Source organism: Cervus elaphus, chromosome 12 (assembly GCF_910594005.1).
Source record: "Cervus elaphus chromosome 12, mCerEla1.1, whole genome shotgun sequence".
Lineage (NCBI taxonomy): Eukaryota > Metazoa > Chordata > Mammalia > Artiodactyla > Cervidae > Cervus > Cervus elaphus.
Window position 1 is genome coordinate 56,052,506 of NC_057826.1, and position 26,301 is coordinate 56,078,806.

At 41.7% G+C, this 26,301-nt stretch overlaps 1 protein-coding gene across 1 annotated transcript; it reads right to left on the minus strand.

The window, feature by feature from the left end:
* Positions 1-13,368: 13,368 nt before the first annotated feature.
* PTGDR (prostaglandin D2 receptor) lies at positions 13,369-20,852 on the minus strand. The gene is made up of 2 exons (XM_043918957.1): positions 19,872-20,852; positions 13,369-15,545 (listed from the first exon to the last, which is right to left on the minus strand). The coding sequence occupies exons 1-2, from the start codon at positions 20,715-20,717 to the stop codon at positions 15,306-15,308; spliced, it is 1,086 nt and encodes a 361-aa protein (XP_043774892.1). The 5' UTR covers positions 20,718-20,852; the 3' UTR covers positions 13,369-15,305.
* Between the last annotated feature and the right edge of the window lie 5,449 nt (positions 20,853-26,301).

Consider the following 26,301-nt stretch of genomic DNA (forward strand, 5'->3'; position numbering starts at 1 on the left):
TGATGTCATCCAAACAGCTCATCCTCTGTCACCCTCTTCTCCTTCTGCCTTCAATCTTTCCCAGCATCAGGGTCTTTTGCAAAGAGTCAGCTGCTTGCATCAGGTGGCCAAGTATTGGAGCTTCAGCGTCAGCATCAGTCCTTGCAATAAGTATTCAGTGTTGATTTCTTTCAAGATTGATTTGTTTGATCTCCTTGCTGTCCAAGGGACTCTCAAGAGTCCTCCAGCACTGCAGTTCAAAAGCAGTAATTCTCTGCCTTCTTTATGGTCCAGCTCTCACAACCATACGTGACTACTAGAAAGACCATAGCCTTGACTATATGGACCTTTGTCGGCAAAATGATGCCTGCTTTTTAACACACTGTCTAGGTTTTTCATAGCTTTCTTACCAGGAAGCAATCACCTTCTAATTTCATGGCTGCAGTCACCATCTGCAGTGATTTTAGAACCCAAGAAGAGGAAATCTGTCACTGCTTCCACATTTTCCCCAGCTATTTTCCATGAAGTGATGGGACCAGATGCCATGATCTTAGTTTTTTTAATATTTAGTTTTAAGCTGACTTTCTCACTCTCTTCCTTCACCCTTATCAAGAGGTTCTTTAGTTCCTCTTCACTTTCTTCCATTAGAGTGGTATCATCCACATATCTGAGGTTGTTGATATTTCTCCTGGCAATCTTGATCCAGCTTGTAACTCATCCAGCCTGGCATTTCTCATGATGTGCTCTGTGTATAAGTTAAATAAACAGGGTGACAATAAACAGCCTTGTCATATTTCTTTCTCAATCCTGAGCCAGTCAGTTGTTCTGTACTGATATGTCTTAACTGGCATACAGATTTCTCAGGAGACAGGTAAGATGGTCTGATATTCCCATCTCTTCAAGAGTTTTCCACAGTTTGTTATGATCCACACAGTCAGATTGACTTTAACATAGTCAATGAAACAGAGGTAGATGTTTTTCTGGAATTCCCTGCTTCTCTATGATCCAGCAATTGTGGGCAATTTGATCTCTGGTTCCTCTGCCTTTTCTAAACCCAGGTTGGACATCTGGAAGTTCTCAGTTCACATAATGCTGAAGCCTAGTATGCAGGAATTTGAGCATAACCTCACTAGCATGAGAAATGAGTGCAACTGTCTGGTGGTTTGAACGTTCTTTAGTACTGCCCTTATTGGGAATAGGGATGAGGATTGGCATTATCCAGTCCTATGCCCACTGCTGGGTTTTCCAAATATGCTTACATATTGAGTGCAGCACTTTGATAGCATCATCTTTTAGGATTTTAAATAGTTCTGCTGGAATTCCATCCCTGCCACTAGCTTTATAGACAGCAGTGCTTCCTAAAGCCCACTTGACTTCACACTCCAGAATGTCTGGCTCTGAGTGAGTGACCACACCATCGTGGTTATCTGGGTCATTAAAATCTTTTTTGTACAGTTCTTCTGTGTATTCTTTCCATCTCTTTTTGATCTTTACCTTTTCTGTCCCTTATTGTGCCCATCTTTGGATAAAATATTCCCTTGATATTTCTAGTTTTCTTTAAGAGATCCTTAGTCTTTCCCCTTCTGTTGTTTTCCTCTTTCTTTGCATTGTTCATTGAAGAAGGCCTTCTTATTTCTCCTTGTTATTCTTTGGAACTCTGAATTTAGTTGGCTGTACCTTTCCCTTTTTTCCTTGCATTTCAGTTCTCTTCTTTCTTCAGCTATTTGTAAAGCCTCCTCAGACAACCACTTTGCCTTCTTGCTTTTCTTTTTCTTTGGGATGGTTTTGTTTGCTGCCTGCAGTGCAGTATCATGGACCTCTGTCCATAGTTCTTCAGGCACTCTGTTTACTAGAATCTAGTGCCCTTGATTAATGTGCCCTTGAATCTATTCATCGCTCCTGTATAATCATAGGGGATTTGATTTAGGTCAAACCTGGCTGGCCTAGTGGTTTTCCCCACTTTCTTTAGTTTAAACCTGAATTTTGCTATGAGAAGCTGATGATCTGAGCCACAGTCAGCTCCAGGTCTTGTTTTTGCTGACTGTATACAGCTTCTCCATCTTTGGCTACAAAGAATATAATCAATCTGATTTTGGTATTGACTATTTGGTGATGTCCATGTGTAAAGTTGTCTCTTGTTGAAAAAGGGTGTTTGCTGTGACTGGTATGTTCTCTTGGCAGAATTCTGTTAGCCTTTGCCCTACGTCATTTTGTACTCCAAGGCCAAACTTGCCTGTTACCCCAGGTATCTCTTGTCTTCCTACTTTTGCATTCCAATCCCCTATGATGAATAGGAGATTTTTTTTTTTTTTTTTTTTTTTGGTGTTATTTCTAGGAGGTCTTCTAGGTCGTCATAGAACTGATCAGCTTCTTTGGTATTAGTGGTTGGGACATAGACTTGAATTACTGTGATGTTGAAAGATTTGCCTTGGAAATGAACTGAGATCATTCTGTCATTTTTTTTTTTTTTTGTAAGATTCATTCTGTCATTTTTGAGGTTGCACCCAAGTACTGCATTTTGGACTCTTTTGTTGATTATGAGTGCTTCTTCATTTCTTCTATGGGATTCTTGCCCACAGGAGTAGATATAATGGTCACCTGAATCAAATTCACCCATTCCAGTCCATTTTAGTTCACTGATTCCTAATATGTTGACATTCACTCTTGCCATCTCCTGTTTGACCATGTCCAGTTTACCTTGATTCATGGACGTAACAGTCCAGGTTCCTATGCAATACTGTTCTTTACAGCATTGAATTTTACTTTCATCACCAGAGACATCCATGAGCGTCATTTCTGCTTTGGCCCAGCTGCTTCATTCTTTCTGGGGCTATTAGTAGGTGTTCATTCTCTGCTCTTCCCCAGTAGCATACTGGACACCTCCTGACCTGGGGGGCTCATCTTTCAGCATCATGTCTTTTTACCTTTTTAATGCAGTTCATGGGGTTCTCACGGAAAGTATACTGGGGTGGTTTGCCACTCACTCTTCCAGTGGATCACATTTTGTCAGAACTCTCCACTATGACCTGTATATCTTGGGTGACTCTGCACAGCATGGCTCATAGTTTTATTGAGTTATGCAGGCCTCTTTGCCTCAACAAGGCATTGATCCATGAAGGGGATGCAGAGATATACTGTAGCTTCATTGATATAACAAAGATATTAACCCTTTGAGATTTTTTCCCAGGCTTGTCTGCCTTTAGACTTTAGCTATTTTTTTTTTTTTGGACATAGAGAAGCAGCATATAAACTGTAACTGTAAATACTTTTCAAAGCAAAACATGTTTTGGCTTTAATTAGATGTCACATAATGGCCATTGAAGATAATAAAAAGACAAAACATGCTTGATATTCTCTACAGACAAATTAGGCCCTAGATTAATGTGTTTCAAACAATTACTCCTATATCCTATATTTACTAATCTTTCTCTTCCTCATTGATGTGAGTTGCATTCTTTGTCATGTATATAGTAAGATCTATATTTGGACTTGTCTTTATAAATCTACCCTTTTCTTTGTACATTCATCACATTGTTTTAATTACCATATCTTTATATGATTAAAACAGAATAGGGCTGACCTTCTCACAACTAATATTTGTGCAGTACTTTCTTCCCTTTTTATTCTCCAAGTAAACTTCAGGATCATTTTGTCAATATGGGCAAAAATTACTCTTCTTTAAAAGAAGTAATTCAGAGGAGCAGACATTTTGATTGGTATTATATTAAACTTGTAAATTAGTTATTTTCATATGCAGTCTTCCTAACTAGGAATATAACTAGGAATAAATAACTGGTTGCTTTTCCAAGTCTTACTTTATATTTTTATTATAATATGCATTTTTTCCTTTATAACATCACTACATAATATCTTGTTAACACTATTCCCAGGCAATATGTATGTTTTATTTCTTATTATAAACAGGACCCTTTTTTGTTTGGTTTTTGTATAGCTTCTAGTACTTAAAAATGTTATTGATTTTATATATTTTATATTAAGCTGTATTTATAAACTTTTATTCATTTTAATAGTTTATCAGATGATTCCTTTATATTTCCTATATATACAATTTCAGTTTAGAATGATGTTTTTCCTTCTTCTTAGAAAATTCTGTGTGTAGAAAAGAGCTAACAAAGCAAGCCTGAGAGTGCTATCATTAGCCAGACCTGCTTGCATAGTTGCCCCTTGGCTAGCTTCTGGGAACTTGAACTTTGGGAGGGTTTCCATCATTCTCTAAGTGATAAGGGTGGTTTAATATTTTTAGACTGTGCAAAAATATGGCTTTCCACTTGCCTTCTAAAAGTCTGAAATTTTGTCATGTGCCAGGCAGACACTGCTTATATGACCAACTCCAACAAAAACTTTGGGCACTGCGTCCCTAATGAGCATCCCTGTGGACAACGCATCACGAGCATCCCTGTGGACAACGCATCACAGGTGTCATCACAACTCATTGTTGGAGGAATTAAGCACATCTGTGTGACTCCACTGGCAAGGACTCTAGGAAGTTTGTGCCTGGTTTTTTCTGCACTTCACCCCACGTGCTTCTTCCCATTGCTGACTGTACTTTGTAGCCTCCTATTATAATCAACCATAGCCACAAGTACAACTATGTGTGAATCTTGTGAGTTCTTCTAGAGAATCCTTGAAATTGGTATAATTTGTATCTCTTCTGTGTGGTGCTTTTTGTCAAGTCTAGGTATCGATATAAATGAATCTGCTCTGGGTGACTTCGATGGAGAAAGGTTTGGATCCCCTGTATGCCTGTGTGCTAAGCCGCTTCAGTCATGTCTGACTCTGCAACCCTATGGATTTAGCCTTCCAGGCTCCTCTGTGCAATGGGATTCTCCAGGCAAGAATACTGAAGTGGGTTGCCATGCCCTCTTCTAGGGGATCTTCCTGACCTAGGGATCGAACCCACGTTTCTTACATCTCCGGCATTGGCAGGTGGGTTCTTTACCACTAGCGCCACCTGGAAGCCCCTTTAGACCCCCTACTGATCTGATTTCCTGCCGGCTCCTCTCCTGTGCCCGCCTTTCCTGGGGCTCTGGAAAGTGGACTATGAAAATTACTGGTACTTAGTATCTTCCTACAACTGCAAATTTTTATCAGTGTCATATCTCTGTGATCTTTAATTTTGTTTTGTATTATTTTCCCAGTTAATTTGTCTTTCCTACCTCTCCTTCTTCCCCAAAGAATCAGCTTTTGGTTCACTTATATTTTTTCTCCTTCTTTCGTTTGTCTTTATCATTTAAAATCCTACTTTGCTTAGAAACTGTGTTCTTTTTTTTATTAAATTGTAAATAATGTTATCTTTTTTTTTTCATATTAAAAATACTTGGGCCGACAGAGGATGAGATGGTTGGATGGCATCACTGACTCAATGGACATGAGTTTGAGCAAACTCTGGAGATGGTGAAAGACAGGGAAGCCTGGCGTGCTGCAGTCCATGGGGTTGCAGAGTTGGACACGAGTGAGTGACTGAACAACAACAATGGTTTCCCTCTAAAATACAGGATCCTACACTTTTTTTTTTACATTCATCAGTTTTAATTATTTACTAAAAGAGTTTTAGTTATTTCATTAAAGAGATTCCCTCCCTGTTCCCATGGTTGTTCAACAGCCTGAAAACTTAAAAGAAGTCATGTTTTGAGTAATGTAGCAGGCTACACTATTTAGACTAATCCCCCGGATAAAAACAACTAAAAAATGTTGCGCAAAGATTTTAAAAACCTGAAAAGCATAATAAATACAAGATGGTAGGGATTTATGAGGCCAAAATCTGAATGAAAATGGGGATCTGGAGGGAAAGTAGAACACTGAGTTTGCTTTTGCCTCTGATGACACCTGCCAACTAAGGAAACTTGGTTGTTATTTTTTAAAGTCTTCTGAGGGCCCATGAATTTAGAAATTAAAGCCTTAGTTGTGCAAAGATGGATAGCCTAAGAGGAAACCTTCCCTTACAAGGCTAGGATCCTAAAGGGTTATTATTTCCTCAGGTTAAGAATGAACCAGAAGTAAACCAGATCACACTCGAATTCTCATTCCAAAGAGACACATGAAAAATGAAATCCTTTGATGCTGAACAGTGCAGAGGGAGTAAAGAAAAGAAAAACCCTACCCCGGGGAAGTTAAAACCACATGCTGGCAGAGACTGTGAGTATGTAACCTGATTCACCTTTCCTGGTTGGTCCAAAAAAGTCATGCTGTGAACTGGTCTAAAGTAGTCATGGGTTGACTCTAGGTGCCCGGCCCAAATACAGACCCTCTCTGGAGGAAGGCACCATCATCCCAGGCCTCAGAGAATCTCAGAAATATGAGCAGTTAGCATATGAACAAGCTCATCAGGAAATGAGACACCAGAAGCCAGATTTAGCAGAAATACACCTACAGTGGCTTCAGGTATCCTTCATTATCTACATTCTTATTTTGAATTCCAGAAAAACCAAATAGATTGAATTTACTAGAATTCCCACTCTGTACAAAAGTTAGCCACATACTGCCCAGATTCAAGAACCTAATAGAAAAAAAAAAAAAAGAACCTAATAGATTCGGATGATGAGAGGGTAAAAATCAATATGCAAATGACAGACAACATTCTGTAAATGGGGAAAAGACTTTAACAGATCTTCACAGACAGGGATATCCAAATGCCAATAAACACATGAAAAAGTGCATTCGGGAATATGCAAATTAATACCACAGTATTATACCACTATACAGTCCCAGAACAGCTAAATCGAAAGATGATATGTAAGGTATTGATGAACATGTGGATTGACTAGAAATTTCATTCAGTTCTGTGAAAGTAGAACCTAATAAAGTCCATTTTGAAAGGCTGCTTGCAGTATGGACTAAAGACAAAACCTATGACCTAGCAATTGCATTCACAGTTGTTTCCTTAACAGAAATGTATGCTTATGCTCCCAAAAGATGTGAACAAGAATGTCTACTACTATCCGTAATGGCCCCAATTAGAATATCTTGAATGTATATCTTCAATGGAGTGGATTAATCTATTGTGATAAATTCATACTGTGGAAGACTACACACTATGACAATGAAAATAAATAAAATATAGCTATCTGAACAACATGGATGTATTTCATAAGCATAAAGCAGAATGAAAAAAAAGCCAAGTACACACTGTGTGATTTTTCCCTATGTAAATAAAGTTCAAAAGCAGACAAAATAAATATATAATATTAAAAGTCAAAAAAGTGGCTATCCTTTGTAAGTGAGGTTGGTAGCTAAAAGGGGATTTTTAGAGACATGGGATTCTGGTGATATTCTGTTTCTTAATCTGGGTGCTGTTTAGTTATCATGCTTAATTTGTCTACTTATAATTTCTAGACTTTTCTGTATGTATAAGTTAGTAAAACCCCCCAATTTTAAAAGAGACATTGACGAAAACATAAGTAAATTGGGAGATACACCAAATTGATAAATTTATCAATAGATCAGGTGAAATCCCAGTAAAAATCCCAGCAGGTTTTTTGTTTGTTTTTGGTGTAACTTGGCAAGCTTATTTTAAAGTTTCTGCAGAAACACAAAGCATTAAGATTAGTAAGGTCCTTGAAATTCTTGAAAAAGAATTAAAAGAAAAAGATGGATTTAGTGTACCAGGTGCTGTAAAACTACAGTAACTAAGACAACAAGCTAATGGAATAGTATAGAGAGGCTGGAAACAGAATACATATTTAGAAACCTGATATATGACAAGATAATATTTAATATCAGTGAGGAAAGGATGGATTTTTTGATAATAAGTTCAGTTGGAGACAACTGGTTATTTATACGGTAAAAATACAGAATTGAATATCTATATCACACCATACATAAAATAAATTATAGGTGGGATAAAACCTAGGAGTGAAGGCAAAACTATAAAGCCTTTATAAAATAATGTGGAAAAATATTTCATAATTCCAGGTGAGGAAAAAAATTTCTCAAGCAGGACATGAAAAGCTTTACCATAAAAGATAAGCTTAATAAATTAGATTCCAATAAATAAAACTTCTATTCATTAAAAGTCACCATAAAGAGACTGAAAAAGATTACAGAAAGGGAAAATATTTTTGTAACACACGTAACTAAGAGAGTAACAACATATAGTGAAGTGAAAGTTGCTCAGTCATGTCCGACTCTTTGTGACCCCATGGACTATACAGCCCATGGAATTCTCCAGGCCAGAATACTGGAGTGGGTAGCCTTTTCCTTCTCTAGGGGATCTTCCCAACCCAGGGATCAAACCCACATGACTCCTACATAATAGGTGCTATTCTAACAAGGCTAACAACATATAGGACATCTACAAATCAGTAAGAAAAGACAGACAAAGACAGACATTACATGACAAACCTAGGCAAAAGACTTGAACAAAAATTTTATAAAAAGAGAATTTCCAAACTGCCAATAAATATATAGAAAGGTATACAGCAGCATTAATAGCAAAACACATTAAAACCTCAATGAGATACCATTACAAAGTTATGAGAATGGCTAAAATAAAAAGTCCAAAATTACAAGTGGAGCAATGTGAGCTACCAAACAGTGCTGGTAGTAGTGTAAATTGGAAAACAATTTTTATAATAAAAAAGAAGATGTACGTACCCTACAATCCTATAATTCCACTCCTAGGCATATGCTTTAGATATAACCTTTTGCATGTCTGACATTATACAGTACATGATAAAATAGTCAAAGTAGCATCATTTGTAATAAACCCCAATGTTCATTGGCAGCATATGATATATTCATACAATAGAACATTATTCAGCATAGATATCATATGAACTGTAGCTATACAGTGAGGTGAATCTCAAACATAATATGTAGTGGAAGCTGCCCAATTTCCTTTTCCAGGCCAGGGCACCCACCCCTCAGCTCCTGTATTGGCTGATAATGGGTCACAGGTGGCCCCTGCTCTGGAAAATTGACCTCTTTTAAAAAGAAAATTTATTTATGGCTGTGCTGGGTCTTTGTTGCTATGGGGTCTTTTCTCTACTTGTGGTGAGTGGGGCTACTTTCTACTTGTGGCTTCCTACTACAGTGGCTTCTCTTGTTGCAGAACACCGGCTCTAGGGCATGTGGACTCGGTAGTTGCAACTCCCTGACTCTAGAGCAAAGGCTTAATAGGTGTGATGCATGGGCTTAGTTGCCCTGCGGCTTGTGGGATCTTCCCAGATTAGGGGCTGAACCCCCATCTCCTGCATTGGCAGGCGAATTCGCTACCACTGAGCCACCAGGGAAGCTCCTGGAAAATTGCACTTGACCTGAAGGCCACCCCCAGTGCACCCTTGCCACAGACTGCTTATGACCTGTGGGTCCAGCACTGTGGTGTTTTTGCTCTGGGAGTAGGCTGCAGCTGAGACTTCATCTTTGCTTAGTGCTTGTAGCTGCCCTGTCCCAGCTTCCTTCACTGCCTTTCTCCTGAGAAGACGAGCTCCACAGATCACACACACCTGAAGCCCTGTCTTATGTCTGCGTGGGAGGAATCTGATCTGAGACACAGTACTAAGCTAGGGAGAAAGATATAAAAGAGTACATATTTTATGATGCACACCCAGGTGGTAAAGTAACGAAAAGTGAAGACATGGTCATCCTAATGTCAGGATAATGTTGGCCTCTGGTTCTGTTTCGTGACCTGCATGGCATTTACTTGAATGTTCACTTTATTATTTAAACAATATATGCACGTTTCATGCACCATTTTAGTATGTAATCAATTTCCTAATGAAAGCTTCCCTTTAGACATCATCTCTGGTAATGTTATTCTGTGAATGAATGCCCTTTGCTTAGTTTTATTTCACAACGAAACAACTGTTAGGCTTAGACCCAATAGGCATCTGCACGAGGATGAAGAAGCAGCTCCTCTGGAGGAGCATCTTTCTGTCATGGGCCAAAGGCTCCTCACTGCCATTAATACTATGAGCATGTGAAGTAATGAGTTGTGATGACTGCCTGAACAGAAGTATTATAACAGAAGTATTACAGATAACACGCTTTGGGGAGTTAGGTGCCAGTGATTACAACTGAAAAGATTTGAGAATCAGAGGTCAGAGAAACATTATGAATGGAGTCTTTTTTGCATATTTTTTGGTCATTTGGCCAGTATTTTCTTTTTTTTTTTTTGGTGGAGCAGTGGTTCTTGAACTTGAACATGCATGAGAATCACCTTAAAACAGACTGCTGGCCCAGCCCGAGATTCTGATTCTACTGTTGTGGGGGTGGGGCTGGGGAATGCATGTTTCTAACAATTTTCAGGTGATGCTGAGGCTGCTGGCCCAGTATCAGGCTTTGAGAAGTGCCGGCCTAGAACACAGAAATCTTCAGTTAAATGAGCAAGAAGGCTGTGTGGCTAGTGAGTGTCTAGGACCAGCATACTGCTTTTATTCGTGGGATCCCTTCTCTCCCCAAAAGTTTCAGGAGTACCTGGCCTAGTCAGCCTTTGATGGACTTTTGGAGCTAAGTTAATGGTCTTAATCACTGGCCCTTTATTAACATGGCTGGGTGGTTGTTGTCATTGTTCAGTTGTGTCCAACTCTTTGCGAGCTGGGTAATATATAATTAAAATCCACAGTTGACCCAGAAGCTTCATTAGCATCGTAACAGCGATCTTCTATCCAGGTATACTGGCAATGTCAGGAAAAAAAGAAACAGACTTTTTTCAGAATTCTTTCTTCTCCTAACTTGTTCCTGAGTATATTGAAAGAAGAATAAAGGCACAGCTGAGTCATGAGTTGGAATCCTCCCCATCAGTTCTACCTATTAAAAAGCTGCACAACTCACCTTTCCCTGGCATGGCCTGAATTCAGCTCCTCCTCTCCTCTAACCCTGTCTGGTGGCCTGGTGTGCCTGGGCCTGCATAAATGGCATTTTTGTGCTTCCTCCCAGTAGAAAGATCATCAAAGGGGGCCCTTTCTTCTGAGCTGGTGCACTCCACATACAGGCAAGCAGCCAAGCAAGCGAGTCCTTGCCTGCATGCTCAGTTGTGTCTGACTCTTTGCAACCCCTTCACTGTAGCCTGCCAGGCTCCTCTGTCCATGAAATTTTCCAGGCAAGAATACTGGAGTGGGTTTTCTTCTTCAGAGGATCTTCCTGACCCAGGGATTGAACCAGTGTCTCTTGCATCTCTTGCACTGCAGGCAGATTCTTTACCACTGTGCCATCTGGGAATCCCAAGCAGGTCCTACTCACTTCCTTAACCAGCATGCTGGTCTAGTGCATGGACTGTACAACCTCATCAGGCCCCCATCTGCCCATCTGCAGTCCATGCCACTAGCATGACCTCCCTCAAACTCCATTCTAGCTGCATCCTGGCTTCAAAGTCTGCAGTGAGAATATGTGCCCCACAAGAGCTCCAACCCTTCTCCCTGGACCCAATAACCTTGACAGTGTGAAAACTGCATCTCTTTTCAGCTTCTTTTCCTGCCACCTCTGCTCATAATTCCCAAGCTACTGCCAAATGGAGCTACTAAGCCTGGACATGCCATACTCCTTTATTCCTGCATGGCTTTGCACATATTGGTCCATTAACTTGAAAGCTTGTCCTGTATGCCTTTCCCCCTTGTTTTCTCAGCCCATTTCTATTCATTATTTTAAAAAAGAATTTCACATGAAAGAAAATTTTACTTATTATCTTAAAACTTGGAAAATATGAAGAATTATGGGGAAAAATGTCCATAAAAAAGATAACTGTGGCCCACACTTTGATTCTCTGGTTTATTTTTTCAAGGTCTTATACACACACACACACACACATACACACACATATATATACTTTAATTATGGATCATGCCTTAATAGTTTGTATCAGGCTTGTTCCACCTCATATGACATTGTAAGCTTTCTTCTCAATTTTTATAAATTATTTGAAAACATCTTGTTATATGGCTGCATTATTTTCATATATATGTGTGTGTGTGTATATATATAATACATGAAGAGTTTGTCTAACCCTTGTTTCAGTCATTTAGATGGTTTCCTTTTCATTTTTTTGCTATTTTAAACAATGCTACAAGGAAGAGTTTTGCACATAATTGTGACAACCCCTCTGATTATTTTCTGGAAGAGAATTCTAGAGTGGAGTCACTGGAATGGTAGAAAAAAAACACTTTTAGTTTCCTGATATGCACCGTCAGGTTGCTATTGAGAAAATGTGAACAGGGCTTCCCTGGTGGCTCAGTGGCAAAGAATCTGCCTGCAGTGCTGATCTGGGAAGATCCGACATCCTGTGAAGCAGCTAAGCTGGTGCACCACAACTGCTGAGCCTGTGCTCGGGAGCTCAGGAACCGCAATTACTGGGCCCATGTGCAACAGCTACTGAAGCCCAAGTGCCCCAGAGCTCATGCTGCATAAGAGAAGCCACTTCAATGAGAAGCCTGTGCACTGCAAGTAGAAAGTAGCCCCCACTCGCCACAACTAAAGAAAAGCCGGAACAGCAACGAAGACTCAGCACAGCTCTTGCTAGGTAGATACATAAATAAATAATTTTTTAAAAAAGAGAGAAAAGGTGGACAAATTTATAAACTCACCAGGGGAGCACCAGTGTTCTTTTTATTTAATAAGAGCCTTTCTGTTATTGACAGTCATAATTATTTTTGTGTGTGGTCCTTGATAATTTGATTTTAATTTAGCATTTCTTTGGTTAGACAGGAATTCTTTTTTTACATTTATTAACCATACGTATTTCCTCTTATGTGGACTATTTTAGTCCTTTCTTTAGTTTTCAACTGGAGTCAAATTTCCTACTCATCTTCAATACTTGACTTCAGTATCTTCTCACTGTGCAGTTCTGACAACCCCGAGTTGTGCAGTTCTGAGCTACCAGTTGCTACACAGAACCACCCCGAGTTAGGGTTAGTGATAACCCTACCCTATGTAACCCCGAGTTCAGATTTCCTCTTCTAATGGGACTCTGCATGCACATTTATTACTGGGATTTCCATACTCTGTTGTAACCTGTTTACATGGCTTGTCTCTCCCACTGGACAATGAACAACTTATTGCTAAGTCTAAGCCAGAACTAAGTCTTATGTATTTTTTTCCTCAGCACCTAATTGCCTGGCACAAGGTATGTGTCAATTAAAACTTATTTAATAATATAATGAATAAATCAATGAAGATCATTGAAAAGTTGACTTTTGACTTAAGGATTTCATACAGATGGTGTATCTACATTGTGTTAGACAGAAAGGACCACTAATTCCTTGGATAAACCTATGCAAAATTGTTTAAAGTAACAAATTTGCTAATAGGACAGTCTATAAAAATCCATTCTACTAAACTGCTAGTGAATGAAAGGCTGCTGGTAAACTTTTACTCAAAACAATGAAACAAAACCAAAACATGAAGTTCTTTTCTTTCATTGGAAGAAAAGTAATTTTCTTTGCAAAATATTATAAAATTATGTTTATTGATTCATCTGGGAACTTTTCAAATGATCTTAACAATGATCATAACACTTTCCAAAAGGAGAGCATAAAAAAATCAACTTCCTCTGACAATAAAATACACAGGCAGTTACACATTAAGTACACAAGCAAGAGTTAAAGTTGAAAACCAGTGTATTTTGCATCACATCACGCTTTCAGATTATAATTTGTGTATTTCTGTATTTGACCATTTCACAGTTTTGGTACACACAAAAATACACATATATTTCCAGGCTAATACCACCTCTGAGATAAACCAGAGGTAAAAATGGGGCTGCTGCTAAGCCGGAAATAAGGCAAATACCCTGGTCTTTGGAAGGGATGACTAAATGGGAATCTCAGGCTATTCAAACGTAGCTGGTTCTCCAGCTCAGAGTCTGTGTTGGGTACAAAGGGACCCACAGATGCCAAAAGCCCTCTGAAGCCCCGTGTATTCTTCTACCCAAGGTGAAAGTTCTTCCCTGCAAGCGGGGTCTACAGTCTCTTGTTTGGTTTAACAGCTGCAGCTGTATTTTCCCCACTTTTCCCTTTTGGTCATAGTGTTGCTAACATTTGTAAACATGATGTACAATTAAATGTACAGTTAAAGTGCTTGGTTGTGCTCCATCTGAGCCATATCCTGCTCCAGCTTGAAACTGTATTTCTCAGGAACTCTTACCATCTCCCGCAAGGGTAGAATATGGCTTTAACAGGTAGGTGTTAAGGTCATCGCCACCATGCTCAGCTGAGACTGACTGAGTTCCGGTGAGCTTGCTGCTGTGCTGAATGCCCAGCTCTGTTATAGCCATGTGTAGTAAACATGCTTTCTGGGAAATTATACATCCCAGTCTTTCAAAGAACAATAAATCCCTCCCCACCAAAGAATCCATCAATATGATAAACCTACAAAATGGAGGTTCCAAAAAACTGAAACATTTTGTAGCCCACTCTCAAATTTTTATGCCTACTGACACCCTCCAGATAAGAAATTGGACTTAAAGGATAAATGGAATTTTTTTCTTCTTTGGATTGTAGACCATAGTCACACCTTGCCTCGAATTTACTTATTTATAGCTTTGGCTCTTCACACAAGGCAGTGAGCTTTCTCTCAGGGGTTGGCCAGAGAAGGATGCTCCAAATGCCTGATCTAGTTACGTTTTGCACCTCCCTTTTAGGAGGGGCATCTCTAATTCAGACTGTAGTTGCATCAGGTGGCAAAGAAAAGATTTAAATAGGAGCAATTTTGACACATAATAAACAGATCAAGTTTCACTAGAAATAAGGAGAATAAGAAAATTTAAGAATAACCTATTACATAATTGTAAACAGTGGTGTTTCTTCTGGATTTAAATAAAGACCCAGAGGCCTAAGATCTCCTTAAAAAATTAGGGACAACAAGTACGAACATGGAAACAATCATTATAATTGCTTTAAGACTTTAAACATTGTTTGGGTTAGTTGATAAATTGCATCCGTCTCTTGCGACTCTCTTGCAGCCCATCAGGCTCTTCTGTCCGTGGGATTTCCCAGGCAAGAACAGTGGAGTGGGTTGCTATTTCCTTCTCCAGGGGATCTTCCCAATGCAGGTATTGAATGCAGTTCCCAACCCAGAGAATGAACCTGGGTCTCCTGCTTTGCAGGCAGATTCTTTAGCAACTGAGCTACCAGTTTACAATATATGAAAGTGTAGTTGCTATTATAACTCAAAATGAAAAACTCCACTGAACTGATTCATGAATACCTAGGGACAACACATTATTAAGAATGAACAAAACAGTTTTGAAAATACGTTTAGATATTTTGTTATGGAACATACCTTTTAAGGATATAAATTATAAGATTTTTTTGTGGCTCATGGTTCTTTGCAGAAGATGTGATATATTCTTGAGTTTATGAGCGAGGGTAACATAGTTATAGACTGGATTCCATGTTAGTTTGGCAAGAATTGCTGTGCCAATTTCTATATATAAGAGGCCTTATGAAAATCTTGTGAAAAAACATTCGAAACACCGATGTTCTGAAAATGATGAAAATCCAAGGGTCCACAATTGAGATCACAGAGAGAAAGCGCAAGGCTCGGAGATCTTCAATTTCTTCAGCGGTTCCATTTTGCTCAGGAACAGCTTTAAACGCTCCATAGTAAGCACGATACTGTTGTAAAGAAAAACATTAGATTAGGATAGCAAAAGGTCTATGGCCACGATAAATTCCCTTACTTCACTTATGAAACATTATTTTTCCATAAGACTATGGCAGCTTGCCTTGTGATATTCATTTTGGCCACTGTCATGAATGGGTGCAAGTGAGGAGCCAGGATGGTGCAGGTCCTCCTGGAAGCCCCAGGCTAATCCCTGGAGCCAGCCTGCCGGCAGTCAGAGCTTAGGGCTAGTGTTACCTGGCGGTGCAGAGGAAGAGCTGAAGTGGGACAGATCCAGTCCACTGAATTGTTTACAAACAGGGTCACCAGACTCCCAAACACACTAAATTTCTCCCCTTCTTTCTTCTGCCTCCTTCCTGTTCTTGATTCTTAGCACAGAAATAAGTCACACGTGAAATGTCGTATGTGTGGAGGCACCAATGAACAGAAACTTCCCTTTCTCTGAAGTTTTTTTATTGAAGTGTAACTGATACACAGTGTTTCAGGTGTATAGCATATACATGTATATATGCAAACATAGATGCATATATATACACATACACACATATACACATCTATGTGTGTACACACATATGTGTGTATATGTGTGTGTATATATATATCCTTTTTCAGATTCTTTTCCATTATAGGTTACTATAAGATATTGAATATAGTTTTCTCTACTATACTGTAGGTCCTTTATCTATTTTATATATAGTAGTATGTATCTGTTAATCCCAAATCCCTTATTTATCCCTCCCCCCAATTTCTCCTTTGATAACCATAGTTTGTTTTCTATGTCTGTGAATCCATTTGAAACAGAAACTTTTAATCAATGTGAAAAGACAGGAAATATTCCAGTGGAGGGGCTTCCCAGGTGCCGCTAGTGGTAAAGAACCCTCCTGCCAATACAGCAGATGTAAGAGACATGGGTTTGATCCCTGGATGAGGAAGATCCCCTGGAGGAGGGCATGGCAACCCACTCCAGTATTCTTGCCTGGAGAATACTGGACAAAGGAGCCTGGCGGGCTACAGTCCATAGGGTCACACAGAGTCAGACAAGACTGAATCGACTTGCATGCATGCATTCCAGTGGAAAGACAGGGGATAACTCATGTAAATTAGTTATTCTTAGCACAGATGCTTATCTTTGTGTGGTTGGCATCCTCTTTTCAGACTAGGAAGAAACCTACAACATTCCAGGCACTATAATTCAGGGACAGAAAGATAAGCCTATATACCTGTGCCCAGCCACTCCTATTGTCTTGCTCTTCCCTGAGGTCTCTGGTCTCTGGGTAGCCCTGCAAACTGCTTCATCCCTTTCCTGCCATTCAGTCAACACTGCTGTTTTGACCAGCACTGCTTTTTCTCAATACCCTTACATCCCCCAAGCCCACTGAGATTTTTAAATTCATAATGGGACAAAATGGACGCTAATGGACCAGAAAATATGCAAACTCAACATTAATGGGAGGGGTTACAAATAAGTGCACAGACCAAACCCACTCAAGGCAGTCAGGGATATGAGAAGATGTATGTTCCCATAATTGTTTCCTTACCTTTTTATTCTCTTTTCAGTAGATCGTTTCAGCAGGCTCAGATACTCCCATCTAGTGCACTTAGGAAGACAGAGGTTATCTGGAAGCCCTCCCCCATTATAACTGTTCAATAACACAAAGAGTAATAATAATGGCTAATGCCCATACAGAGTTTCATATTCCTAGGCACCATTCTAAGCATTTTACTTTAAAAAGTTTGTTTCATACTCACAAAAATCCTATTAAGTATGTTCATTATCTCCATTTTACAGATATGGAAATTGATCATGTGCCCAAATCCTACCTTTTTTCCAGGCCAACCTAAAGTATTACCCCCATCTAGAAGCCTCTTTGAAGTGATGGTTAAGCTCATCAGCTTTAGAGTCTGACTATCCAGGTTAGATAGAATCCTCTCACTGGCTATGACATTTCAGGCAAGTTACTCTGTTTCTTCATCTATACAATAGGGACAATTGAACCTATTTTCCAGCATCATTACAAAATTCGAATGAGATAGTATGAGTAAAACCTTGAGAACAGGTCCTTGCATATAATAATAATTAAATAATTAGCTAGTATTACTATTTTATCAATTAGGAGTTAATCCTTTCCTTTTCTAAACTCTTTTCTGGCCCTACTCACTCCCTTTCACCCCCAGGATTATAGCTCTGGGGACAGATGTGAGGTTTTTCTCATTTTAATTCCCTGCAATGAATTACAGTGCCTAGAATGTTGTAGGTTCCAGATCTGAGATGAATGAATAAATGGATGGCAACAGGCTATACACTTGAGTTGATAGAAAAAGAAAACATTTCATATGACTTAAATCTTTATATTTGCTCCTTTCTCCTCAAAGTGGAGTCCAGAAAGATATAATTCTTACTATTAGAGAATGCTTGATTAGTTGGCATCTGGGTAACTGAACGATGTTTAAATTATGAAGACAAATCATTTTATTTTTATGCAGTATTCATCAATATCAATTTTCCTGCGTATTAAGTTATTTTAATTGATATTTTCAAGTCAATTGATTTGTATTAGAAATGTAATATTTATTCTATGAACGGCCTTTTAATTTTATTTATTTTGGGGGTTTACTGAAATTATGACAAATTTATTCACTTCTGAAAGTGATCAAAATACATACTCTATTCAAGATATCTGTTGGAACACAATCTAGACTTTCAAAAAACCTCTGATGATCAATAGTATTCTCTAGAAGATACTTTATAAAACTGCTCCTATAAGACAGGGTTGACTAAGAAACACACAGAATAAACAACGGGCTTGTTTAGAGAATGTAGTCCATTACAGGGAAAATCCAATAGGAAGAGCGCCCTCTGCTGAAACTAGGGATCCACGAAAAAATGTTGCTGTTGCCAGCTCTCTGGATAGCTAGCTCTGATTTGCTAACTCCTGGTTCAGAGTGTGGTTCTTCAAATGTGATCAGCAGGTGAGGTGGAGGATGCTGAATTCTTCAAAAATGTCTGAATCAGCAGCTCTGGAGGACAGGGCCAGCCAGCTATGTTTTTAAAAGCGCTGCTGATGAGTTTGAGTGTGATAAAGTTTGAAAACCATTGCTAAATATCTCTGCCTATATCTTTATCTCTTTGTTTATATAGCTATATATTTATTTATTTTGGGGAGTTCCGATCCTAATCCAGACAACTATTGGCCCAATACTAAGACCTTCATTTAAGGGAAAAATCACATTATATGTCACTTTCATCCACCCTTGAAAGTAATGTCCAAAACTGCTACACTGCCATAAGAAACTTAACTTTCCTATTCACATAAGCCTCTGGACTCCAAAAACATGGACTTGACAATGAATTTATTTAAACGTTGTTCATGTTGAACAAGTACACTGTGGAGTCAGGAGAGAAAGAGGAGCAATACTTCTAGCCTCAGCCACTCCTAAGGGTCTTGGCAGGGCTCACAGGAGGAAATACCTTCAAAACGATGAAGTAATTCAATCTGCACCACCACCTGCATCAGTAAATTGAAACCCAAGATAATGGCTCTCACGTCACCTCGCTTGCCAAGACAGAAACAACACCAGTGGAGACAGGTTATCAGAGCGACACAACCAGTTGAAACCTTCCTCCACACCTGCTAGTCCAAACAGCCTTTCCGCCTCTGCAGACACCATCCCCTGCAGCGGCAGCACGGGAAAGGGCGCCCTCCACTCCTCAAAGTTTACACACCAGTTAAAAAAAACAAGACTAAACTAAACCTACGCTTTTAGTCACTCGCGCCTGTAAATCACTTTGGCAGGATTACACCTTCCCTTATTCCCTTACCAGGCCAACACCGGGGGCGGGGGGGGGGGTGTGTGGAAAGAACGCCCTGATGTCATTTGCGCATTTCTGATGCCACTAAAATCATGGGCAGGTGTAACGAAATAAAACCTCGCTTAGCCATCGGAAAGTGGAAAAGGACTCGTACTGCCGAGGAGAAACCAAGTTCCGCTTCTCAAAGTTCTGAGGTGCAAAAATGGTCCTGAGACCTTCTCAGAGGAAAGCAGACAGCACTGGAGAGGTTCTGCCGGGCTAAGGGGACACAGTCCGGCTCCTGCTTTCCCTAAATTTCTGTGGCTTTACCTCTTTTCGCTCAACAAATTAGATTCTATCTCCTGAGGACTGCGGAGGGAACGGAACCTGATCCGCGGAACGCGGGAACAAACCCTCGCGTCTCTGGGCGCAGCTTCTCTTGCACCGCGCCCAGCACGCCCCACTCGTCCGTCCCCTCTGCTGCGGCCCACCGCGCCCGTCTCCTGCAGCTTTAGTGCGGCCAACTCACAATTAAAGGCAGGGAGCACATGGTGAAGAGCACGGTCATGAGGGCTAGCAGCAGGAGGTGATCCAGCTCCTCCAGGTGCAGCGGGGTCGCCTCCCTCTCGCCGGCGCCCGGCTCGGCGCGTTCCCTGGGGCCCGGGCGCAGGAGTCGCCGCAGCCGCCGGTGCATGGAGTAGAGGTTGCGCATGGCGCTCAGGTTGCATAGGACGATGGCGAGGACCAGCAGCAGCATGAGGCTGGCGTAGAGCACCGAGTAGCTCAGCACAGGCAGCGAGCGCTCCTCGTGGACCATCTGGAAGAAGCACCAGGTGCCAGGGCAGTACTGCACGAACTTCCCGAAGCCCACGAAGGGCAGCGCGCAGAAAGCGAGGCAGAAGGCGCCCACCACCGGCGCCACCATTGCGCCCCGGCGCGGGGTGAGGTGCCGTCGATAGAAGAAGGGGTGCCCCAGGGAAAGCCAGCACTCCAGGGCCATGGCCAGCAGCTGGAGCGTCGAGGCGAGCCCGAAGAAGGACATGAAGAAGGCGAAGGCTTGGCACAGAGAGCTGTCGGATCCGGGCAGCAGCCCTCGCAGGCTCCGGTTCTGCGCGTAGGCGGACAGCACGAAGGGGCTCACGAGGCACTTGCCCAGGAGGTCTGTGATCGTCAGGCCGAACACCAGCACGTAGAAGACGGAGGGCGGCGGGCGCGGCGAGCGCGGCGGGCACGACCCCAGACCGGAGCGCGCCAGCAGTCCCAGGGCCAGCAGGTTGCCCACGAGGCCCGTGCTGAAGAGCACCCAGCCCATCGTCGCCGAATTGCCCTTCTCCACCGACGTGGTGTTGTGGCAGCGGTAAAACAGCGGCCTCATGACCGGCGGCGCGGCGAGCCGGAGCGGAGGCTGCGGGAGGACCGAGGCCACGGGGGTCCGGGTGCAGAAAAGCCTCCCGGCCGCTCCGCGCGCGTCTCGGCCGGAGAGGTTGCGCCGCCGAGGAAGCTCCGCGGGCGGCGGGGTGTTTCCCACGGCAAGCGCCTCCTATCCAAACTCTCTGGTCACACCCCGCCCCTCGGGGCGGGACGCGCGGCGGCGTGCGCAGCCGACACCGGCTTTGCGGGACGCGCTGGGTCCTGAGAGACCCTCAAGCCCAGCGTCGGGGGACAAAAAGAAGTAGGTAGACTCTCAGCGTCCAAGGCCAGTCCTTGTTGCGGGGCAAGAGAACGTACTGAAATGGAGGGGAAATTAAGCGGCAGCCACGAGGGTGGAGAGGGGTGAGAGGAAGTGGCGGTGGAAGGACTCTGAAGTCGAGCGCCACTGGGGCGCTCAGAAAGCCTGACACTAGTTTTCATCTTAGTGCTTTGAGGAGGGGAAAAGGTAACCAACCTTCACGTTAACACCTATACCCTGAAACAGGGTCTTCTAGATCCTGAAATAGGAACAATGAGCTTCATCCCCTAGGTGAGGAAACACGCCTTGGAAGGTCGAGTTCCCTCTTAGGGTGACAGAGCTAGTAGGTACAACTGTACCTGAAACCCGGACCTGCTATTGAAAGAGTCTGTCTGTCTTGCTTCCATGGTTCTCCTCTCAAGATTTCAGGGAAGTGGCTCCAGGGAAAACCAACAGGAGATGTTGGGTGGCATGCATCACGGTGGTTGTGTAGACACGGTGAGAAGAGGATGGTTAAGAACGCTGGTGATATCAGACCTGGGTTTAAGTCCTGGTTCTACTACTCACTGCCCGTGTGACCCTGAGAGACTTGCTCAAGCTCGTGAGAAGTAACAATTTAACAGCTTGTTTGCCTCTTGGGAAATATAGGGATAATGTGTGTAAAGTGCAGACACATAGGAAGTGTTGAGTATAGTACATTTATCAGAATTCTCCTGTGTTTTAGGGAGGCTGTTTTAGTAGCTAATGTTTAGCTGCAATCTTGAGCATGGGTTTTGAAACCAGAAAATAGGAGACTTAGTTTGGAGCTTTTTCACTCTGGTTTGTGACTACTAGAAAACATTTCTTCTCTTCTGGCCTTTGACCTGGTTGCATCGGAGAGGCAAAGGAGTTAAATTGTGGTAAGTGTGGTAATATCTTTAATTAACACTTGATACCCTGTGAGAGTGGAGGAGGAAATGGCAACCCATTCCAGTATTCTTGCCTGGAAAATCCCATGAACGAAAGAGCCTGGAGGGCTACAGTCCGTGGGGTCACAAAGAGTCCAACATGACTGAGCAACTAACACACACCATGTGAGAGAAACTGGCTTGAGTGTATAAATTTGAGTGGGATGACCAGGGCCCTATTATATAAACAAGTAAATTATGCCTTGGCTTGAAGAAACTAATTTTTAGGCTCAGTGCCTGTTCTGATGGACAGACTCAGAGAGAAAGACTATTGGACTTAAGATGTAAAAGCCTTAAGGGTAGCAGGAAAGGCTGCTTTCAGACTGAAAGCCTGGTCAGTAATTCAGGTCATGGGGTGGAGATGAAGAGTCCAAGCTTTGGAGTTAGATAGTTCTGAACTCCATCATTAGCCGTGTAACCTGGGAGTAATTTTACTCAGTCTCTCTTGAGTCTCATAAATAGGACATGGGACTTATGCTGACCTTTTAGGGTTATTGTGAAGCTGGGAAAGCATAAGGCATTTGTCATAGAGTAATAAAAATACTGAGCGCTAAGATTTATAGGCCCTTGTTTATATATGCAGAACCCTCTGTAATCCTTTCACATCTATTCACTCAATTAATAGGTCTTCCAGGGCTTAGTTACTTTCTCTCTCTCCTTCCTACCACCTCTCATGCCCACTTCCAGCCCCTAAAGAATAATGATGGATTTAGAAGAGCTCCATTTGCATTGATAAAGTGGAAGAAGTAGCAGTCTCAATAACCAAAGGGCATAAGAATCTGATGAATCTGAGGTCTGCTCTCTAGACAGAAACACACACACAGGCACAATTTATACCCATTACAGTGTTTTCACAGTTTTGTAAAGTTTCACTGTGCTGCCCAGAGGAAGCCCAGTGGACTCTAGCTTAAGAATCTTCCCCTAATGATGTTGTATAGGGATGTTCTCTGAGGTGTACCTATTCTCTCTCTCTTTTTTTTTTTTTCTTTTTGCAGTCTTATTTTTCTCTTCCAGCTGCCTTGACCTCTACAGCCCTTCTGATAATGTAAACACCCTTTCAGAAACAACTCTAAAGTGGGACTGAAGGAGCACTGTGGATCCTTGACATGATCTCTGTATGTCATGCTTCAGAGGTTGATGGCTTTGAACGGATATAATTCAGGAAACCACATGCTTCCTCCTGACCAATGTAGCTGGCCTTTACCATGGGGTTTCCGGCCTGTTCTGCCTGTTCCCTCTGGTTCATCCTGCCCCGTTTTCAGGCTTAACTTTGGAGTCTCCTGTCCTTCCTCCTGAGGAATCTTACAGCTTCACTCTTCAGCCCAGAGAAGAATCATCTGTTCATTCATCAAGTATTTTTTTGAACCTTTACTTTGTGCCAGGCACGGGGGGTGGGGTGAGTTGTGTGGGCTTTGAGGAACATACAGCAAAGAGAGAAGGCCAGTGACTGTCATATGATTTTTACATGGTTACATTGATACATTTTTGTATCAGTTTTCAGATTAACTAGGCTAAGTCATCTCCTCCCCCTCCCCCCCGCCCCCACAAGCAAAAGGGAAGCTTGTAATGAAAATATCTTGGGTCCAGTTACATAGAAAGGTGTCTTCATTATCTGCAGAGCTTTACCACGCTGCTTATTTGGGTTATAAGACAAATCTACTGGAAAAGTATATATGGTATAATGTAAGCAGACACATCTAAATATATAATGTATGATGATTTTGTAAATATAAAGACTGCATATGCTCATGGACAAGAACTAGAAGTTGACATAGGCACATAAAACATGAACTTAAACTTGAGAAGTGATGGTAGAAAGTTTCCTTTTAGATTTGTGATATTTTTAATATGGTATCTGTAATAATTATCTGAAAAGATTTTAAACAGAAAACAAGTATATGCTCATGACTAGACTTTAGGAAGGGAAGAGTAGGGAAAAGAGTAATATTTCCTGGATCCATCCTGACTGTCCTTAGCCATCCCTCACTCCCACTGAACTCTAAAGTGATATTTTGGGCCGGGAAATTGTGAAGAGCAGAGAATAGAGAGGAGGAAAGCTAAAGAGTAAAGAACAAACTTAACTAACGGTTTCAGAGCATCTGCTGTGTGCTAGTGGCCATGCTGGACACTCTGCCCATGCAGGGGTGAGGGGGTGGCATGTACATCAGTGTGGTAGTGATGGAGGGAGGGGAGGGTCTTTGCAGTCATACTGTGTGAATTCACATCTCAGCTTTACCCCCTTGCACAGCATTGTACTCTTGAGCAACCGTCTAACTTTTCTAAACCTGTTTCCTTGTCTGTGAAAATGGACTGGGGAGGAATCATTGTACTGAATTCAGTGAACACATATGGTAGTTTTGTGGCTTAAATAAAAATGCTCTTCATGGAGCTATCATTCTTAGCCATGGCTGTACATTATTTATTCTTTTTTAATTGAAGTATAGTTGATTGACAGTATTTCAGGTATACTGCAAAGTGATTCAGTTAATAGATTTATAAACCTGTAACCCATTTTGATATCTTTTGCTGCCGAAGCAAGTGATTAAGTCCTCCAGAGATTCTGAGGAGTGGATGTGTGTGTCTTGGCTGACCTCAGTGGACCTTCTGTGTCCACGTGTAAATCAGGATTAATGTCTCTGTATGTTTGGGTCTTGGAGAAAACATATTTTGAGTTATGGCTTGGCTGTAGTTTCAACCCTAAAGATCAGAATGAAGTTTTGAAAATGCTTTTGTGTGATGATGAGCTGGGAATAAACAAATGGTGGAATATACATTCGTTAACCCAGTTATAGGTTAGACAGTCCCCTGATTACTGAGATTTTCTAGCTGTTTGCTCGTGTTTCTAAGGAATATTGTTGACAGGTGTGGCTGGTTTGCTCCCTGTGATGCAGATGCTGAGATGGAGGCCAGCACATAGGATATTCATTAGGGAGTGCTTGGGGGATTAACACCTGTGAAAGAGAAGGAGCAGAAGCAGGACTGGGTCGAGGGAGGAGTCAGGCTGTGATCCAGTTTCAGTAAAAGGCCTGAACCAACCTGACTGGAAGCTCAGAAGCTGAAAGGGATCCTCAGAGTTGCCCTGAGCTGGGGAGCGAGGGCCTTATTGCGTTGGGTAGGGTGGGCCAGACACTGGGGACCCAGGGAAGGGCACATGGCTTTGGGTGCAGCAACTCTTTTGAGACCTGGAGGGGCTTCCCTGGTAGCTCAAAAGGTAAAGAATTTGTCTGCATTGCAGAAGACCTGGGTTTGATCCTTGGGTCAGGAAGATGCCCTGGAAAAGGGAATGACTACCCGCTCCAGTATTCTTGTCTGGAGAATTCCATGGACAGAGGAGCCTGGTGGGTTACAGTCCATGGGGTCGCAACGAGTTGGACATGACTGAGTGACTAACACTTAACTAATACCCGGAGGGAGCTGACAGCCAAGGGCTGTGTACCAGTAGCTGGAGGAGTAAGCCCTTTAGTCTGGAGGGAGATCTGGGTGGTGTGTCAAAGTGTCTGCTACCTGGATGGTACTGGTGGGGATCTCAGCTGAGACCTGGAGGCAGTGGGCTCTTAGGCTTCACCCACACTTAGCTCAGGTTTAATGAAGCCTCCCTAAATTTCTTTGTGGTGTCCCAGGCAGATTAGGCCAATGCAGAGGTTACAGCATTCCAATACTATTTTTTTTTAATTCATAGTATTTTTTTTTTTGTGATCTACCTTTCCTCAGCATAGTCTTGGATTTTTATTTCTTCAGATTCTTCCCAGAAGTCACCCTCATCCCCAAACCTAAGAAACCCATTCTCTTGGCCTCCCTGAAAGTCCCATTGCATTTACTGTATTACGTTGTGTTGTGTGTTTGCACACTGGGTTGTGAGTCTGTGATGAGCAACCATGTCTTATTCCACTTTCTCCCACAGGTCCCAGCACACACTGCTAGGCGTACAATAACTATTTACTAAATGAGCAAATAACCAAAATAACTTTTATTTATTTTTTTGTCCTGAGAGACTATCCTGAATCTGAAAATTTTTCATCTTTCCTTCTAAGAAGCTAAGATATTCTTCTGTATTCAGCTGCCAGGCAGAAAGCCCAGGGTCAAACAAATTTAAGTTGTATGCACACGCAAGGCTGGGTCTCAAAATTGTTTTGTATATCTGTATGCAGCTCTGGAGGAAGACCTAAAGGAAATAATGGAGACTGGATTTTTTTTTTTTTTTAAATTGGAGATAGCTGTTTTGCAATGTTGTGTTAGTTTCCACTGTACAGCAAAGTGAATCAGCTGTATGGATACATGTGTCCCCTCTTTTTCAGATTTCCTTCCCATTTAGGTCACCGCAGAGCGCTGAGTGGAGTTCCCTG

What these genes read in the sequence shown, in the direction of transcription:
- PTGDR (XM_043918957.1), bottom strand. Translation starts at nt 20,717, where the DNA reads ATGAGGCCGCTGTTTTACCGCTGCCACAACACCACGTCGGTGGAGAAG. An exon ending in TGTGCTCCCTGCCTTTAATT is followed by an intron (nt 15,546 to 19,871) that starts GTGAGTTGGCCG and finishes TCTTTACAACAG; the next exon opens with TATCGTGCTTACTATGGAGC.